This window comes from Prionailurus viverrinus, chromosome A2, assembly GCF_022837055.1.
Source record: "Prionailurus viverrinus isolate Anna chromosome A2, UM_Priviv_1.0, whole genome shotgun sequence".
NCBI lineage: Eukaryota > Metazoa > Chordata > Mammalia > Carnivora > Felidae > Prionailurus > Prionailurus viverrinus.
This window is the reverse complement of record NC_062562.1, coordinates 153,038,133-153,058,533: the sequence shown is the minus strand read 5'-3', so window position 1 is coordinate 153,058,533 and position 20,401 is coordinate 153,038,133. Positions and strand designations below refer to the sequence as shown.

General features: G+C 39.5%; 1 protein-coding gene across 3 annotated transcripts in view; it reads left to right on the top strand.

The window, feature by feature from the left end:
- The window catches only part of DGKI (diacylglycerol kinase iota), a 455,508-nt gene that overhangs the window by 397,881 nt on the left and 37,226 nt on the right, over positions 1 to 20,401 (top strand). For all 3 annotated transcript variants that reach the window (XM_047850207.1, XM_047850206.1, XM_047850208.1), the window contains one exon: positions 341 to 366. In XM_047850207.1, coding sequence (XP_047706163.1) covers positions 341 to 366 — 26 coding nt within the window. The remainder of the gene's footprint in view (positions 1 to 340; positions 367 to 20,401) is intronic.

The window sequence follows — 20,401 nt, the reverse complement described above, 5'->3', positions numbered from 1 at the left end:
TTGGTGACATCACAGGATTCCATCCATTACCACATTTCTCTGACTTTTCTGTTTGTCTGTGATAAATGCAGACTTCACTAAGTGTGTTGCAGTCCTATAACACCATGCAGTAGACTGAAATTATATGAACTCCAATCACCCAACCAATCCGGGTAAGCTTTGAGAGTTATTGATTAGAATAAACTATTTGACCAACAAATTAATTATACTGTCTACTGTATTGACTTTCTGTTTAACTGAATTGGGGGGGGCATTATTTCTAGGAGTTTATTCTTGATCGGTATTGCATTTATAGAGTGTCATTTACAAAACACTTATCATGCTTATTATCTCGTTTTAGGTCACCAGTCTCTTCAGAAGATCATGGTAAGAATCTGTTTTACTTATACTAATTCAGGATTAAAAGTTGAGCGCCGTTCTTGCATTTCATTGTCAGAGGCAAGAATTATCTGAGAAAATGTTTCTAAGACGTTGGCCTCATGTATTTTTTGTGTGTGAAATGTCAAGCACTTTAAAAACTCAATGCATCCTAGCTAAGTGTGATATCTCATAGTGTCTTCAAATCTGTATATAACCATTTTGGTGGACGAATATTACAAAGCTTAATTTATCTGCCTGATTTCTGTCCCATCACTGGATCCTTTTTGTGACTTGGGGCTAGCTGTGTAACATCTCTGAATCACAGATTTATATCTTTTAAAATGAGGGTTTGTAGTAGATATTCCCAAAAGTCCCTTCAGGATTGGATGTTGGAATTTGCTCAGTCTGAAATGAACCTAATTGGTAATGGTCTGAATTATTACCCAGCCAAGGTGAGTTATTTGCATTTATGACACAATTATTCCATTCAAAGGATAAAATGTATAGTTTTGTCACATTTAACTTTGAGAGTTGTTCATTTTTTCCTTCAGTCATACAAAAATGTTCACTGAGTGTGTACCATGGGTCCGTTCTGCTATATAATCATGTTATACAAATATGCTGTTGGGGGCTATATGCAGGGACAATGTGGTATGTGACAGAATTGTCCCCCTCAAGGAACTTTATGAGTCTTGTGGCAAAGGGGTGGAGGAATGACACATACCTCTCGCAATATAAAGTGAGATGTGACTAATCTTATAAAAGAGAAATACACCAGGACCCTGGAACTACCGGCATTCCTCCTCCTGCCATCCCCAGGTTGGCCAAGGGCACCATTACCCCCTCAGCCAGCTAAGTAAAGCACATGAAGGCGCTGTAAACTTCCCCCCTCATCCCCTCGTTCTGTTTGGTCACCAAATGCTATTAACTCCGGTTTTTATATTCTTTTATCTCTATTCTCTTTTCCATCCCATGGCTATAGCTTGGGGCCTCTCCATGTCTTACTTGGACTTTTAAAATTGTCTTATTAACTGGTATCCATGTCCCAGTTTCCATCCTCCAATTCACTGTAGACTTAGCACCACACTTGACCGTTCTACAGCAAAAATCTACTCCCATTGCTTATGGGAGGAAATCTTACCAGTAGACAAATCATTGTATTCAGCTTTCCAATATTGTATCTTCACATGGAATAGAAATAGTAAATGATGAAATCTTTGTCTACCTCTACTGCTTATTGCTTCTTTTGGCCTGTGTTCCCCTTTCTGCTACTCATGCTGTATCCTCTCGCCATGTAGTATCATATGTAATTTCTAGACCTCACCATGTTTTCATGTTTCCCTGCTTTTATCGGTGCTGTTGTTTGTGACAGGAAGCTACTCCACTTTTTTGCAAGTTACACAGTTTATACTTACCATTTGAGACCTTGTTAATCATCTCATTTTCCCCGAGAGCTTTCTGACTGACTTCTCATTTGCAAGAAATATATTTCTTCTAGAATCTGACACATAGATTTGATGCTTGATTTACCTGTCTCCCCTGCTAGACTGTGAGTTCTTTGATATAGATCCCAACAAATAGCCAACATTCAACAGATGTTCATTAAATGAATGACTTAGGACAAAGAGAGGGAGTTTTAGGCAGGCCTATTCTGTCATATCATAAGATCTCTCATAGTACTGAAATGAAGATGTATCACATTCTCTGAAGATCACAGCACAAATAATGTTTAGACCTGTTAAGTAAGAATTAGGAAACCAATCACCAAATAATGACCTATTATGGTGTGCTGTTTTGCTCATTGGTGTTGGTACGACCAGGTTTTTTATTGCATGGTTCCAGGTCCTTGGGCCTCCAAGTTCCAATGACTCAAAGCTTGAGTTCTGGTTTTTATTTTGAACTAGGGTCCCTCTAAATGGCCGTTGCTTGTTTTGACCTTCCAGTCTATTAGAACTTATCTTATCCCCTATTCCATAAAAAGGGGTATGTGGAGAGACTTCTGAATTGCAATTCTGTAGTTTGCTAGGAATTAAGGAGTTATGAGCCATCAGTGAGCATTGGTGGTGACCTTGGAAGTCCTTGAAAAATGATTACCACCAGAAAGACTTGCTCAGTATAAATAGTACTTCAGAATTGATCATTTTAAGACCCCATATATGGTTCTTAACTAGTATTAAGTACTTAACTAGTACTAGTAGAACTAGTTAAAGAAATATTAACCAAATTTGAGGGGTTTTTATTCTCATGGCTTCAAAAAACTTACTATAAAACCATGCCTCTTAGTTTGAGTCTGTAACTTCCAAAAATCTCTGCGAATATGTAATTTGAAATTACAGGGCTGATTTTTGTAATCTTATTAATTTTCCATCATCTTCTAGCTCATGTAACCTTGGAAACATATTCTTGTCCTTTTCTTTATCACCAGGATTTTCTGTTAGCACTTAAAATATGTTTTCTCATGTTTATGCATTTTTAAGTGTTCATTTTTTCTGCGGTTCACATTAAACCTCCTGAATATTCTGTCATCCAGTTTACATTTGGACACGATGATGACATTGCAATATGTGTGCTTTTAAAAATGGTAAGAAGTGACATTTTTACTTTCTCAAACTTAGTGATAGAAAAATTGAGGCTTATTGAGCAAATGGAGAGTGAAATTGGCATATAAAACCCCATGCCTCTTGACTGTTTTGTTAGCTTACTACCAATGACCTTTCTTTTCTCTTTAGTAATCAGTTACTCTGGATATCTTCAAAACAGACTTTGTTCTTGAGAAAATCTAATTTTCCGAAGTCTAATATCCCCGGCGTTCTCAATTCCAACAGATTACCTTTCATAGCAAATAAGCTTGAATATCATGGCTCTTCATTTATCCTCTATTAGCTTTTACTTCCTTGTCTGTGAGGTGGAGCTATTCAGGTCTACCCTGCCTATGTCATGGAATTATGAGTTCAAGTGGGAGATCATCTGTGAAATCACTTTCCAGTTTGTTAAAAGTACCCCAAACACAATGCTATTATTGTCCAGGCAGTCAGTGCGGAGGTGTGAGTTGATTAGTGATATTTACTCAGTACTGCATACTTTGATAAGGTAAAAAGAGAGGTGCTTGGGTGGCTCAGTCCGTTAAGCATCCAACTCTTAGTTTCAGCTCGGGTCATGATCTCGCAGTTTGTGAGTGGAGCCCTGCATCAGGGATTCTCTCTTTCTCCCTCTCTCTCTGTCCCTCCCATTCAATCTCTCTCTCTCTCTCTCTCTCTCTCTCTCTCTCTCAAAAATAAATTCTCTCTCTCTCTCTCAAAAATAAATTCTCTGTCTCTCAAAAATAAATAAACTTAAAAAATAGAGAAGTTAAAAGATGTCCTGGGGGTGGAAGAGGGGCAGAAATCTGTTTCCTTCAACATTATCATTAGATACTGAATTTACATTGGAAACCTTTTTATATCGGGATGAGGAAGAGTGAAGTGGTTTACACACAATGTAGCTTGTGGTGGCAAAGTAAAGATACAGTTCATGATTAGATGTGGGGTCGCATAGAAAGCAGACCATATACGGCATAAATAAAATGTAACCTGTTTCTATTTATATAATATGGAATCAGAGTCATTAAGAATAAAGGCTAAAATTTATTGAGCACTTTTTGTACAGAGGCACCGTACTAAAGTGCTTCAACTATATGAGAGTTCATTTCATCCCACAGTAGATGTGTTATTCTCAATTTTTTAGTGGAGGAAACAGACTCACAGTGCCTAACTAACTTGCTTAAGATCACACAGCTAGTGAGTGGTAGAGTTAATTTTCAAACCCAGTTCTAACACCCAGCCCTTGCTTATTTATGTCCCCCCCCCCGTCTCTGGAAAACAAAAGAAATGATTGTCAGCGTTAAGGTGAATTGATAGAATTATAGAAGGAAAGGAAAAACTCCCTTTAACAAGAGTTTATTTACTACTGTGTAAATAATCTCTTTTTAATGACAAAACAAAACAGAACAAAAATAACAACCTGTCTCTCCTGCTGGGAATGATTTGTCCCTGTAGAAAAAGTAAATACCAATGTCACATTCTCTCATAATTAGTTAACTGAGTGAAACCGAAGCTTCAGGGAAACCTGCCATGCTAAATCCCAGTGGAAACATTACATTTTAATGTTACAGCTGCAAGCTGGAGTCCTCCCCCTTGTCGGGAGATAAGCTTGGCAGGGATTGATCGCCCTGTCCTCGGAGTTCCCTTTGCATTTAGTGCCTCTCACCTCATCGTTTAAATTGCTCCAGGAGCCAACTGCTGTGCCCAGGCGGCTTTGCCTGAGCTCTCAGATTCTGTTCTGTCCTCTTAGCCTGCTTATTTTATGGGCCTCTTAGGATGCCTCTCTCCTGACACTGCCTATGCCAGTGCACTGGCAGACTCATCTTCCAACTGATGTCTGTTCACCTAAAAATACAGAACAGTGGGGGCGCTTGGGTGGCTCAGTCGATTGAGTGTCCGACTTTGGCTCAGGTCATGATCTCACAGTCCGTGGGTTCAAGCCCGAGTCGGGCTCTGGGCTGACAGCTCGGAGCCTGGAGCCTGCTTCGGATTCTGTGTCTCCGTCTCTCTGTCTGTCTGTGTCTCTCTCTCAAAAATAAACAAACAACAACAACAACAAAAATACAGGACAGTAACTGACTCTTTTTTATTTAAAAGTTTTAAGTTTATGTATTTATTTTGAGAGAGAGAGAGACAGCATGAGTGGGGGAAGGGCAGAGAGAGAGAGAGAATCCCACGCAGGCTCCACGTTGCCAGCTGAGGAGCCCAATGCAGGGCTCGAACCACAGACCGTGAGTGTAACTGATTATTTAGCGAGGAAGTGCCAGCAATCTGTTAGATTCCCCTGGAATGTCTGAAGCAGGCATCTCCTTACTGTCTTACCTCCTAGACCTGTTGGCAGCAATGGTTCTTACAGAATATGGTAGCTTTTTTTGTTGCGGCAGTAACACAGTGGACAAGGATGAGGGAGTGGCGGATATTTGGAAATAGAATTCTAAGAACCACAATGACTAGGGTAAGTGCCCAAGGATGCATCCTCTATCAGGCTCGGAGGCAGTATTTCTTTGCAGCAGGTTGTGCAAAAAGACACATTGTGGGGTGGCCTAACGCTCTTTCATATATCAATAGCTGTCTCTTGGCTCAAATATCATAGATTCATTTTTTTCCCTAATATAAACATATGTGTATGTACAGTTTTACTGACATAGATAATATTCATAAAAATGAACAAAATTCATCAGCTCAGTTTAAATGATAACCAAAAGGAGCTACTGCCTGCCCAGCCCCCAGCCTAAGAAATAAAATATTTGTAGCAATTTAGAACCTTCCTGTTTGTCTTTCTGTTTGCATTCTCTTCCCTTTCCTGCAGATAACTTTATTCTGCTTTTTTGTGAAGACTTTCCTTGTTTCTTCTGATCACTTTACTACATGTACACATATTCCCCATATGAGTGTGTGTGTGTATGTATTCCAGATATATGTGTGTCTGTGTAGATAGATAACTTATTTTGAAGTGTTATAAATTGAATCCTGTTGTAAACTCTTCTGTGATTTGCTTCTTTTGTTCAGAATGTTTTTGCAATGCATCCTTATTGAGTGCCATTTTCACTTTACTAATTTTTCATGTTGTATAGCATTCTGTTGTATGAATATATAACAATTTGTATATCCAAATTCTGATGAATGTTTACGTAGACTCGGGGGGTTTTAGTTTTGTTTTTGTTTTTTGCTATTGCAAGCAGTCTCATTACGAACATTCTTTTTCATAACGCCCCTTGTGTCCATGTGCAAGAATTTTTCTAGGGTTTAAACCTGGGGATAGTATAGTTAGGTGGTAGGTTATATGCCTACTTAAGGTATCACATAATGACAAGTTGTTTTCCAAAGTAATTATTCTAATTTAGTCTCCCAGCTACAGTCAAGAAGAGTTCTCATTCATTCACATCCTTGCCAACACTTGATAGTAACTAATGAAAAATATTTTGCCAATTTGGTTGGAGTATCAAAGGGTTCTTGGGGTTTGAATTTATGTTAAATTATTACACATCATATTAAGCATTTTCATATATTTATAAGCTGTTTGTATTTACTTTTCTGTGAAATGTCACTTTATTTCTTTTGTCCATTTCCCCCCCACTGGGCTTTTTCTTAATGGTTAATAAACATCCTTGTGACTTCTAGGTAAAGGTTTTTTATCGACTCTGCATGTCGCAAATTTATTCCAGTTTGTGATTTATCTTTCTAAACTCTTTTGAGGACTTATATATTCTTTAATTTAATGTAATCAATCGTTAATATTTTCTCTCTGGTTTATACCTTTGGTATGTTTTTTAAGAACTCCTTTCATAGCACAATCCTTCTTCCATTATCTCTTCTGCCATTTGTATAAGTGTTAACCTTCATTTGTCTCTGTTATCTTAGAAATGATTTTGTGGTTTGATGGGAGGTAAATGTCCAGTTTCATTTTGATTTTTTAGTATATATAGCCAGTCATTTTCATTTATTTCCGTCACTGACTTGCAAAGTGCCCATGTATGTAGATTTCTAAATTCTCTGTTCTGTTTTATTGATCCATATATCTATTCCTGTATAATGCACATTGTTCTAATTGCTCTAATTGTGGTATAAATCTTGCTATCTGGGAGAACACATACTCTAAAATTTGTTCTTCTTCAATGTCTAAATTGTACTTGGACCTTTGCTCCTTCCTATAAGTTTTAGAATCACCTTATCAAGTTTTGTGTTGCAATTTTCATGGAAATTAAATGAATCTATAAATCAGTATATAAAGGGAATTGGTATTATGACAACAATCCTTTCCATTTCAAACCATATCTCTTTACATTTAATTGGGATTTTTTTAAGACTAGTTGTCCTTTTGAAAGGACTCTCAGTAGAATTTCATAATTTTCTTCATGAAGAGTTTGGCCATCTGTTGTTCAATGTATTCCTAGGTACTTTACATTTAAAAAGATTATATTTTATGTTTTAAAAATTGTATTTTCTAGCGATCATTGTTGGCATAGTAAAATAAAGTTGGCTTAGAGTCTTGTTTCAAGATTCTTGCTTCAAAATATTGAATCAAGGGACACCTGGGTGGCTAAGTTGGTTGAGCAGCTGGCTCTTGATTTCAGCTCAGGTCATGATCTCAGGGTCATGGGATTGAGCCCACACTGAGTGTGGAGTCTGCTTAATATTCTCTCTCTCCTTCTTCCTCTCCCTCTCTCTCCTTCTTCCTCTCTCTCTCCTTCTTCCTCTCTTCTTCTTCCTCTCTCTCTCTCTCTCTCCCCTTCCCCCTCCCCTGCCTCTCTCCCCAGCTTGAGTGTGCTCTCTCTTCTCTCTTTCTAAAAATAAGTAGGTAGGTAGGTAGGTAGGTAGATAGATTGATTGATCTTGAATCAAGATTCCTGCTAAGGTTTTATATTCACAAACTTTACTTGAAGGGTCTTTTGTGAGGAAGGAATTCTGCAGGGGCATCTGGAGTAATGAGAATTTTGTTTCATCCTTTCAGTGATTATGCTTTGTGTTTTTAAAAAAAAATTTTTAACATTTATTCATTTTTGAAAGACAGGGAGAGACAGAGCATGAATGGGGGAGGGGCAGAGAGAGAGGGAGACACAAAAACAGAAGCAGCCTCCGGCTCTGAGCAGTGAGCACAGAGCCTGACGCAGGGCTCGAACTCACGGACCGCGAGATCACGACCTGAGCTGAAATCGGATGCTTAGCTGGTCCTTTCTGTGCTGATTAGAACCTTCGCTACACTACTGAACAAAAGTAGAGATAGCATTGTTGATTTGTCCTGATCTCAGAGTGGATACCATCCACAAGTCACCAGTGTGAACTTTCCTGCCAGGAACAGCACCGGTGGTGTTGGTTGTTTGCTGACAGCCTCTTAAGGATTTTCCCTTTCATCCAAATGTGTTTAATTCAACAGGTATTAGAATTTTACTGAATCCTTTTTTCCTCATCTTTTGAGATAATCATTTTTCTTCTTTGGTGTTATGGTGGACTTCATGTCCTAGAAGAAACCAATGTTTTGCATGAGATGAACTCAGGTTAGTTATATTTATCTTCTTTACATATTCTGAGGTTCAGTTTGCTCATATTCTGTTCAGCATTTTTGCATCCATGTCTATCTGTATGATTGGTCTCTCATATTCCTTCCTGCTGTACAGAGCATGTGTGATAGTCCTAGTGATAAAGGGAATTATAAAGTGTTGCCTTGTTTTCTAATCTCTGGAAGACTTAGTATAACATTTGACTTACCAATCTCTGGAATATCTTAGAAGATCCCATCAGTAAAACTCTCTGGGGTTGGCATTTCCCTGGTGGGAAACATTTTAATCACAGATTATTATTATTTGTTTATAGGGCTAGTCAGATTCTCTATTTCTCCTTGAATCAGTATTGGTAGCTGGGTGTGTGTGTGTGTGTGTGTGTGTGTGTGTGTGTGTGTGTTTTAGGAATTCATCTATTAATGTTTTTCATTTTTGGGCATGAATTTTTATATCTTGTTTTCTGTGTACTTTCTGTGAGATCTGAGGTTTCCTCTGTCCTTTTTTCAATATTTTAAATTTTTTATATTTTTAATATTGTTTGTGCCACCTTCTCTCTTTTGTGTCTCTCCCCCCATGCCCCACAAAGCCTTGGAACTCTCTCTTTTTTTTTCAAGAAACTTTTTTAAGTTCATTGGTCCTCTGTATTATGTATTTGTTTTCTGTTTCAATGGTTGCTTATCTTTAGAATTTCCTTTATTCTGATCATTTGACTCATTTTTATTATTTATTCTACTTTTTTCTAACATAGAAAATTTAAGTATAGACGTTACCTGAATGCTTTTTTTTCTCTTTATATCTCCTTCTGGAATCTGTTTGGATGTATTGTAGACCTTTTCACGCCATCCAGTATGTGTCCCACTCTCTTCTATATGTTACTTCCTCTCGTTTTTGTGGAGTGCATCCTGGATAATTTCTTCAAAGTCATTTTCTTATTTTTTACTAATTTATATTTATGTGTTTTCGATTATTCTTTAAGCCACTCATTTCCTTGGACCTTTTTGCATGAGAATTCTTTAAGTCCTGCAGAGAGGCTTACCAGTCACCAAAGAAAACTACAAAACTTGGTTGATTTAAATTAAATTCTCCCCTGGTGTGTGTGTGTGTGTGTGTGCATGTGTGTGTGCATGCACGCTTGTGTTTCTTCTTTAAGATACGTGGGGAACACAGAGACATTAATTCAGAGTACATAGTATTCAGTTGATGGCAATAAATTCACTTAAGAGTTTTTTTTTGTTTTTGTTTTTAAGCCCACAGAGCATCAAGTTTTCTTGTTAAATCCTTTATAGACTTTATTTATTATTCATTCTATCCTGATTTAGCTCTTCAGGGGCACAAATTTACATGGGGGGGCATCTATTTGGGTGGGTTCCAGCCTTTATCTTGTGTCTCCCATGCCTCACACAGCCTTCAAAGAGTGGCTCAAAATCCTCAGGGTTTGGCAGAAACCTTTAGAAAGTCAGGTAGTTTGGGCACCTGTTCACCAGCTAGGTTCAGTGAATTCATTTTGTTTAATGGATTTTATAGATTCCTAACTGTCTTTCTTAGTAGGGAATGTGTGTGTATGATGAGTTTTTAAAGGTACTTTATTTTTGTTGTAAAATAAAACACAATGTATAGCTTAGCACATTATTATCATGGTAACAACCTCATACGCATCACACAGGCCAGAAAATGGCATTCCTTCCAGATGTCTCCATCCTCGTTGCATCTCTCCAGGCCTCTAAAAATAACTACTGTCTTGACTTCTATAGTATTTTTTGCATATCTATAAAATCTTATCAATCACTCTGTTTTATCTGGCACACTGTAGATACTATAGTTTAATCTTGCCCCATTTAAAAATATATAGTATGTCTTTTATGTTTCTTTTAAGTACACATTCTCCATCTATCCCTTTCTTTTACTTAGAATTCATTTGTGAAATGCACAGGCCATTTGAACTACAGACTTGCACACAGGCTGAATTTTGCTGAGGGCTCACTACTGTAAGGAGGCTTGATGAAACTCCAAGATTTGTGATCTCTTTGGCGAGTCTATTGGTTTTCATGTATTCTTTTTTTCAGGGGCAAATGATGTCTGTATTTCACTGTTTTGTTGGTATCCAATACCTAGATTTAGTAATTAAGGTTATAAGATAGTGCCGTTCTAATTCTAGCACTGGAGTTTTTCCAATTCCATCATTTTATAAAGAGCCATGTCATCCCCTCTAGTATTTGATTATTCAGTGAAACAGTGCCATATAGGAAAACAGAATGTTTGTCTGTCCTTTTATTTATGTGGTTATCAAGAGAATGAATTGATTCCTTATCACTGTAAAAAATCATCCATTTCCAAAAATCCTAAAATTTTTTTTTTAATTTTTATTTATTTTTGAGAGAGACACAGTACGCAAGCTGGGGAGGGGCAGAGAGAGAGGGAGACACAGAATCCAAAGCAGGCTGCAGGCTCTGAGTGGTCAGCACAGAGCCGACGCGGGGCTTGAATCCACAAACCGTGAGACCATGACCTGAGCAGAAGTCGGATGCTTAACCCACTGAGCCACCCAAGCACCTCGATGGTTAATCTTTTATTTTACTCCCACACAATTAGGATTACTGAAAAGAATTAAAACATATTTCCTTGCATTTTTATTGATATGATACAATGGTATTAAGATCATACAGCCACTGCATACTCTTAATATCCTCCTTTAATATTCATTTTTTACTTAGTTGCGAAAGTAATTAATGCCCAGCATGAATCATTACGTTGAAGTCTCTCTAGTTATGTTAATTGTCTGAACCATATTTTCTGCTAGATCCCTTAGGAAAAATCTCCTGAAAACAGTATTTTTTAGAGTTGTTTCATGTAATAGCTTGTCTGGGTCTTTTATCCTTAAAAATTAGTTGTGCTTCATACAAGCTCATTGTGTGACATGTTCTTTCCTTGATATTTTAATTTTTCCATTTTCTCCTGGCATAAAGCATTGCTGTTAAAGTCTAATGATGATATTCTTCTTATTGTCTAATATTGTCTAATACTGTCAATATTTTTCTTTAATGTCCTGTACCTTTATGAAATTACACCTTGGTGTAGATCACTTTGAGACATTAATGTTCTCAGATACATGATTCATTTTTTAAATTTCAGAACAGTATTCTTTTTTTTAACATTTTATTTTTTTAAGTTTATTTACTTCGAGAGAGAGCAAGTGAGCACAAGTCAGGAGGGGCAGAGAGAGAGAGAGAGATGGAATCCCAGACAGGCTCTGCACTGCCAACATGGAGTCCAGTGGGGGACTTGAACTCATGAACTGTGAGATCATGACCTGAGCCAAAACCACAATCCAGATACTTGACTGACCGAGCCACCCAGGCATCCCCAGAACAGTGTTCTTGAATTAAGTGTTTATATTTGTTCTATTCTCTTGCTTTGGTTTTCTTCTTCAGGAACTCATTTTACATGTTTGATCTTCACCTGTCTTTAACATTGGCCATTTTTCTCACTTTCTTTTTACCCCTTTCCTTATTTCTTATGGCTTTTTTTTTTATTTGTATCTTCTACTTTTCTTAAAGCTTTATTGGTTGAATTTATTTGTTCTTGTGTTTCTTTTAGTTTGCCTTGATTGGAAAATGATTTTCTTTTATTTCTAGTTCTTTGTTATCATCTCATTTCTGAATTATTGTAGTTCTGACTCATGCCATTCTTAATATTGTGTGTCACTTTACTAATGCCTTTAAGCTTATTTGAGACAGTATGCTACTCTTTTTTTGTGGGAGGTTTTTGTGGTACACTTTCATTGCCTACAGGAATGTTATTCTGTTCTTTGTTCTTTTTTTCCCTAAAATAACTTCATATGAGATTTTACCTTTTTCTTTGCTATTTTTATATGAAATGCACTTTTTCTGAATTTTGGAGAGAAAAATAAGTTCAGTTAGCTATTCTCATTTCAGCGGGCTCTTTGTTGGTTTTGTGCACTGCCGAAAATGTGGTAGCTTGCTTTCTCAGACTTTCTGGTTTTGATCAGTGTCCTTATTTTTATCCAGACCTCTTCCTGTTAGCCCTACTCAGCTCAGTGTGTGTTCTACTCAAAAAGTCATCCTCAGACTGGGTCCTGTCTTGAAGGGGTGTCCTGGGTGGTTAGCATTAAGAGTTAACAGGAGCTACAACCTTCTAGGTATTTCAGTTTTTACTGGGGGGCTCTCGCACTAATTTGCCAAGGGAATGGGAAAATCTCGTAAGGCTGTTCTCCTGCTGTCACCCTCTGCTTTTCAGGGACCGCCTGTTGGCTCTTGGTGGCGTTCTTGCCATTGGGTACACCAGCCGTCCACTGCTTCCCTACACTCTCCCAGTGCAGACAGTGGTAGAAGGCAGGGCCTTCTCTGGCAATGGCTTCTCCCCAGCTGTTTGTAATCTCGAAGTTTATAAGGATACCTTGTTACCTTGTTTTAAGTATGGACCATGTGTTTTGGTTCTTTCACCCACTTTCTTTTTCTCTGTGGAGGTTCAAATATGTATAATGGAGGGCACTTGAGGTGAGCGCTGGGCTTTGAATGTAAGTGATGAATCACTAAATTCCACACCTAAAACTAATATGACACTGTATGTTAATTAACTGCAATTTAAATAAAAACTTGGGGGGTGGGGGCAAAAACCCAAAACAACAAGAAAGAAGTATTCAAAAAGTGGGCTGTGACTATTACCATCATCTTCCCATATTTACAGATTTTTAAAAATCCATTATTTTAGCCTAACTTGTTAGGGAAAGTTAGTGTCTATGATTCTTCTTACTATCAAAAAGAGAACCCTTTATTCATCTTTATTCAAATAAAAGTTAAACTTCTGGAAGGTTCTATGTGTTTTTACATTTCTGCTATCTCCTGAAATTGAAAAATTTGGGAATAGTTGAGTTTGAGAAACTGAGGATGGAGGGATTAATGGTTTGGGTCCTTGTATTTTAGCAAAATAATTTCAACTACTCCTTGGAATTATTTGGAATAATATATTCTTAAATGTACTTAAAACCTTAAAAAGGTCAGTGTTGATTAAAACTTAATCGGTGCCAGGCATTGTCCTATGGTGTGTTCTGTTGAAGTTAAGTAGTTTCTTCACGGTCACAGCACATTGTTACATACCGAACCGACCACTACAGATGTTTTACATATGTTGAATCTACAAAACAATCCTAGCAATACTACTAGCCCTCCCATTTTACAGGTGAGGAAACTAAGGCACAAACCTTTTAGCTGACTTGTCCAAGGTCCCATGCACAGCTAGGAAGGGTTAGAATTTGGATTTACACTCAGGTAATCTAGACCCCATTCTTAGCCACTCCTCCATACTGTCCCTCCATAGCATTGCTAAAGGTTGAACTCATGTAGTAGGAATTCTTGACTCTTTTGGTTGAATGGAGGTCTCCTAATTATTGGGCAGTAGTTCATCATTCAAAATGAGGTATGTATATTTTTTCGTATCAGTGACCAGTACCCTTGACACAGAACAATTCAAAGATGTGTTGTTGATCCCGCTTCTCCTATCCTCATATTTCATCATCAAGGAAACAGGGATCTAATATCCTGTCAGTAGCCTCCATTTGTAAAAAAGGTAGAATTCTCGATAGGTAGCTATTTCCTTAAGTAAATACCACAACAGGTAGACAATAAGACGACCAGAATGGTAGAGTAGATTAAGAAAGTTAGATGTTTTTCCTTTAATTTTCTATAAGCTGTTAATTAGTAAAATGTGGTGAGTAAACTCGGCTGATCATACAGATGGAAACCTCACAGATCTTTAATTGCCTCACTGGGAAGGGTTTTCAACGTTGGCCATCACAGTATGCCACTTTGCATGACTTTGGACTAGCTAATGCAAAGTTGCTAGAGTGTTCTTTTTTGCCCCATATTCTGTTTCTGGCTATGGAATCCCCCATTGGCTTTTTAATTAGATTCAAACATTTCAGTGCTCACTTTTGAGGCCCTTTCTTAGCCTGGTTTAGCTCATGTTGCTTTAGTGAATTATTTCTACTCCCCAGCTTGTGGGCCCCTCTCCAGGTTCATCTCCTTTGTATTCACCCAGCCATATGGTCTGTATCACCTCCTACCACCTCTCTGGCAGACCACCTTCGCTGTCTTTCATTCAAGTCCCTCCTTGGTCCTCATTAATTCTTGCGTGTTGGAACCACCTGCATAGATTCTAAGGACAAACAATGATGAATTTTCCTGACAACTCAAATGCCTCCAATTTCTCCTTCCCTATTCACTTACTGTTTTTTTGAGCGTATTCCAAATTTTTTCCCCATGGGTGGTGTTGCCCTTCTTATTTGACTATGAACCCAGTGAATAGAGATGTTGCCCCGTTCGATGCTGTTCCCTGGCACAGAATTGATTTTCTCTATACAAGTCTCACTGTTACATTTGCTGCAGTATATGGTGTTGGCAAACAGAAACTTTCAATACACATCTTTGAATTCCGTTGTAGCCTCATTAACATTGTTCCTGTTAGTCCTGGAAGATAGGTTAGTCCTGGACCTTTTCCAAAGAAATTCAGTTGGTAATGTGCTGAAAAAATGGCCTTTTATGGTGGTCTCACTGGGTGCTCCCTAAGGACTGTGTGAAAGGAAAGGAATAAAAATGACAGCATGCTTTTCTTTGGCTAGCCTTCTTTCACATTTCGTAGGAAGACAGACCATCGCTGCTGATTAAAAAACAAAATAAAACAGAACAAGCAAACAAAACAAAACAAAAACCCCTGGGCTTTCCAAAATCAGGTTATATCGCTTTCTATGTGTCCTGACCCTGCTCTTTTCTCTCCACCCCCTTTGTTAAATCTCACTATTGATTGTAACCATATCATCCTTTGATCCTTCTGGTTTCTTTGGAATGCTTTGTTGGGGATCATTATCTAATTATCTTTTGAAGCCCTGTTATAGCTGAGTGTATGTTGAGAGGGAAGGGTGCTCTTTACTGAGATTCACTTACAACTTGGCTCGACGTTCTCTGGCCTCAGAGAATATGTTAAGCATTTAAAACATTGCCAAATAAGAAAGTAACAGGAGGGGCGCCTGTGTGTCTGGGTCGTTTAAACGCCTGACTCTTCATTTCGGCTCAGGTCATGATCTCACGGTTGGTGAGTTCAAGCCCCGCATTGGGCTCTGTGCTGACAGCAGAGAGGAAGAGCCTGCTTGGGGTTCTCTCTCTGTCTCTCTCTCTCTCTCTGCCCCTCACCCACTCTCTCTTTCTCTCTCAAAATAAATAAATAAGAAAGTAACGAGAGAGTTAGGAAGGGAGAAGGCTAACCTGGTTGGCTGGTAAGTGGACGGTTCAGAAGAGGTCACCATGTGTCACAGCTCCTCTGGCAGCAGATGAAGCCATCACAGATTCCGTTCCTGCAGATCTGTCACTTATCCTACAGGTAAGTGTGTGAAAGGGAATGGAAAGTGCCCGATTTGGCCTCTATGTCATCACCTGTAAGAGCAGAAATGAAAAATCAAATTGTGCTAACTTTTTTAAAGTTTACTGGGTTGATTTATGCTTTTTACTGTATGAAATGGTAGGATCTGAGCTATGTTAACACCCATGTCTCCAAGGGGCCAGGCAGGTACACTGATAGCTACCATAGTCCTTATTTGAAGATCATTGTTACTCCATTTGTCTGTCGTCTACTTGACTACAAACCCCAATACCCAATGAACGCCTGTCCCCCAGTAAGCTCCACCTAAAGCTTATTTTTCCTTTTGATGACTTCCTCCTGCAAATAATGACATGGGTGCTGGTGACTCGTTTCCCTTAATGACGGTCTGGGCCTAAGCATCTCTTACCATGATTACCGGTTGCAAAATACTAGAACACACTGTCACTTTTTCAGTTGGTCCCTGGAAGATTAGCCCTGGATATTTTACGGTATGTTCCATACTGGAATGTTCCAGTTGGAAGCATTTTTTTTCTGCGTGAATTTCTGTTTGCCCAGGCTGTCTACTCTGGCTCCTTAGGCCTGTGCTGTCCTGCATAGAGTTGTGGACATAGCCATCAGTCCGGCTTGTTTTCAAGATCATGAAGTCAACTAAATGCTGCCTTATTTTGCCAGACTTCTGAATCAGTCCTCATTTTCTGGGTCCACTTTGGGTGCCCTGCATGTCAGGGTACGACTTTCTTATCCCCGTGCGGCTGTCCTTCCATCAACATGACTCCGCATGGGGCCTCTCCGTGGTTCATTACTACCCACTCCCTTCCCCTACCGCTGCAACCTTCCTTTCTGTAGCATCCCTCATCAGAGCCAGAGAAGCATAGGGCCTGGAGACACTAAAACTGCATTCCTGGCTGACCAGGGAGAAGATGGGAAGAGAGGACCTTGTTTTACCACCTGATGACTAAGGGAGGCAGTGTAGTGCCTCGTCCTACATATCAGTGTTTCCCATGCTAGGTTTCCATCCTGGCGTTGCTTTGTATTAGCCCTGTGGCCTCCAGCGAATGACTTAACCTCACTAAACCTCGGTTTTTCATCTTTAAACGGGGTGCTGACAGTGACAGGACCTATCTAGTACATGTATATTGAGGATTAAATTAGATAATATTAGCTCGATGCCTAGCACAGAGTTTGCTTGCAAGAAAGGGACAGAGCAGGAGAGTAGACGTGCAAGGGAGGGCAAGAGAAGTGATCAAACAACCAAAATGGGAACGGCTCTTTCTATAAGTAGACCTGCAATGTCCTACTTGTGGCATGGACTTGAGATACTATCCAAGCCTGTCATTTTCTAGATTTGCTGGCACTAAACATGTCCTTCAAGTTACAACCCGATGGGCAAAGAGTGTATCCCTCCTCCACTTGAGCGTGGGTGGTAGCATCGGGCAAGGACAGGAGCCTTTTCTCAGAGTGGGGAGACCAGGCCTGGCCCTGGCTGCACTCTCTACTGGGTGGGGAGCTTGGGCAGATCATTTCCTTCGGGCTCGGTCTCTTCAGAGAGCAGGCTGAGGTGGCTGATATCTGAGGCTTCTTCTGTTCTCTGGACTCAGGCCTCTGAGGCAGACGAGAATACTGGGCAATGAGATCACGCGAGAAAAAACCCAAAATGTCACCTTCGGTTTGGGAAGGGTCTTTAGGAGACACCGATGTCCTGCTTTCCACGGGGCGTGCATATGGATTCCTGCAGATGGGTGCCAGTCTGTTAACATTCCTGCTCGTGATGACACAAGGCACTTTATTTCCACACCTCACCAGGTAGTCGCCTTCTGAAAAGAAAGGAAATCAACTTTATGAGTGCATAAATGCCGCAGGCAGCTTTCACACTGGTAGCTTTCTTTAGCAAGGTAACAAAATACATTACTATTTAATTATGCAGCTTCCAGCTTTTCTCCTGACAAAGCAACGCCCCCGGTGCTTATTGAAAAGGGGATTTGTAATCAGCCAAAATCCACTCAGTTTTGCTCAGTCTCATGACATTTCCATCCCCTCTTGCACCCTACCGAGTAAAGGCAATTTTTCAGCCGTTGCCAAAAAGTTAGAGGTGGTGTTTTATAAGACCACAAAAAAGTCATTGAAACCATACTCTTTGTGTAGCTGTTTGTTCCGTTCCTCTGACCATGTGCCTCACTGGGCCCCATGTCTTCCCCAGCTAACTCTGTGGGCTCCTTCTCATTCCCAGAAATCCTGGCTCACCCAGAGATGTTCCTTGGGCATCTGATTTCCCAGCGATCTTTCTAGTTAAGCTCCTTTTATATTTGAGGGAGAGAGTGATAGTCTTGGCCCATGTTGTATTCTGAAAATGGAGTTGGTGAGTGATTTTCGGTGACATTAAAAAAAAAGTTTTTGGACTCACATTACTCTCTGAATCTTGGAAGCTGTTCTCCTGGGATGCCCTTTTCACTCCCTTCCCGACTCCTTTCCCCCTACCCCCGTTTCAGACATCCCACTTTATCAAGTGAAGCCCCCTACTCCTTGTCCCCCCATGCCTCTACACCAGCTGGTCTTTTCCACAGAAAACTCCCCACCCATATTTTCTGCCAATGCAGATCTTCCCTTTTTGGACAATTTCTTACAACCTCCCTAGGAAATGGTTCCATGCACCACTCTCTTTCCCTAGCAGTCAGGGGCTACATGTGGATATGTAAGTACACATGTGTTACTTTATAGATACTCTTTAATTCCTTAAGAATATGCGAGTTCCTAAGAAGAATGAAGGTTTTGTTTTGATTTCTCTTCACAGCAACTGGACAGTAAAATCTGCTCTTGAGTGGATATCCTTGAAGATTTGCTCATATACTGAAACCTATTCTATTTTGTATCTTCCAGGCAAGCTTCGACACTAACCTTTTTCTTTAGAATTCTTGCTTTTAAGCTGTGATTCCGCCTTAGTCAACTTAACACAATGTCGAAGTGAAAGTTAAAACTCATGTTTCACTTCTCTGAAATGAAATGCTTAATTTTTCTATGTTTTCAATTAGTATCTGTCCTATGCCAATATGGGGAAGGTTCAAAATTAGCCTTTTATTATAACCTAGTTACAAGTACAGATTGTCTGCATTTACAGTTACAAGTGAGAGCAGGCTCTAGAAACTATCTTTTAAAAAAAAATGTACACATTTGCTTTGTGTGCATTTGTTGCTCTATGTCCCTGAAAGTGACCTTTGTTGTGTTAACGCCTCCCTGGTTACTTGTGTTTCGGTGAGGAGGGTTTTGGCTACACCCGTTCTTAGTTCAACAGGCCTTCATCATACAGAGTGGCCAGTGACCTGGCAGGCACTGATAAGGCACTTACTGAGCATCCCGATGACCGGATGACCCATAAACCCATCATCTTTATGAGCTCCCGAGCACACTCATTTGTACTTGGATCCTGGCCTTAAACACCATTTCCCAGACGCAGTCTTGATGTTTGGGTAAAACCAGTAACCATCCATTGCTTCCAGGCCACATCGCATCTGCTTGTAGCTATCACTGAATGAAATATGAAGGCCACTTTTCAACCTGAGTTCCTTTTAGAGATCCTGAAGGACACGGCTAGAGTACATCAGATGAGTTCAAGGAGACCTATCACAGGAGGAAGGGGGCCCCACGCTGAGAGGCGGGATGAAGCCAAGGTTCTGAGGCTGTCTCTGAGGTCCTCGGGGAAAGTCATTATGAGCCAAGTCCAGTGGCCATGCTGCTTCTACTTAGCACCTTCCACTCACCTGTGAGGCGAACAAGGCCCTTATTTATTAGTTCTTCCATTTCTCATAGTCTCTTAGGAAGATAGCTTTACCATCCAGATGCTGGAAAAGCAAAAATAAAGTTCATCATTCTAAGTCAAATTCTCTGGGCATTCTAGAGATGGAATACTTCTGGAGAATACTGAAACAGTCCGAATGTACTGAGAACTTTAATATCTGTTACTTTATTCAAATGTTAAGGAGGAGAAACAGTGTTATTGTATGCTATGATTATTTGAGGTTCATGAATTTACTAAGGTGTAACCAGATTAAAACCCTTTGTGTATGTATGAAAAACCTTCCCTGTTGGTGGAAGCTTAATATTTATTGAACAAAAATGGTTGATGGGATTCTGTAATATTAATACTAAAAAGGAATTTCTATTTTTCTAGATTTAAGGGCAGTTAGGTATGACTTTAGAAGGTGGTACTATATATTTTTCTAAATGCTTATTTATTTTTGAGAGAGAAAGAGAGCACGAGTAGGAAGGAGCAGAGAGAGGGAGAGAGAGAATCCCAAGCAGGTCCTGTGCTGCCAACCCAGAGACTGACGTGAGGCCCCATCTCATGGCTGAGAGAGATCAGGACCTGAGCCAAAATCAGGAGTTGGGTGCTTAAGCAACTGAGCCACCCAGGCACGCTGGTACCCTGTTTTTTAAAGTGTTGGCCACTACATCCAAAGATGGTAATATTAATATATTATCACTAGAAAAAACATTAAATTTGAGTTGCATAGATTCTCGAAAGATATTTTCAGGAACCTCTCTCATCTCCCCTGGGACTGTTGGCACATAACCTACGATGTT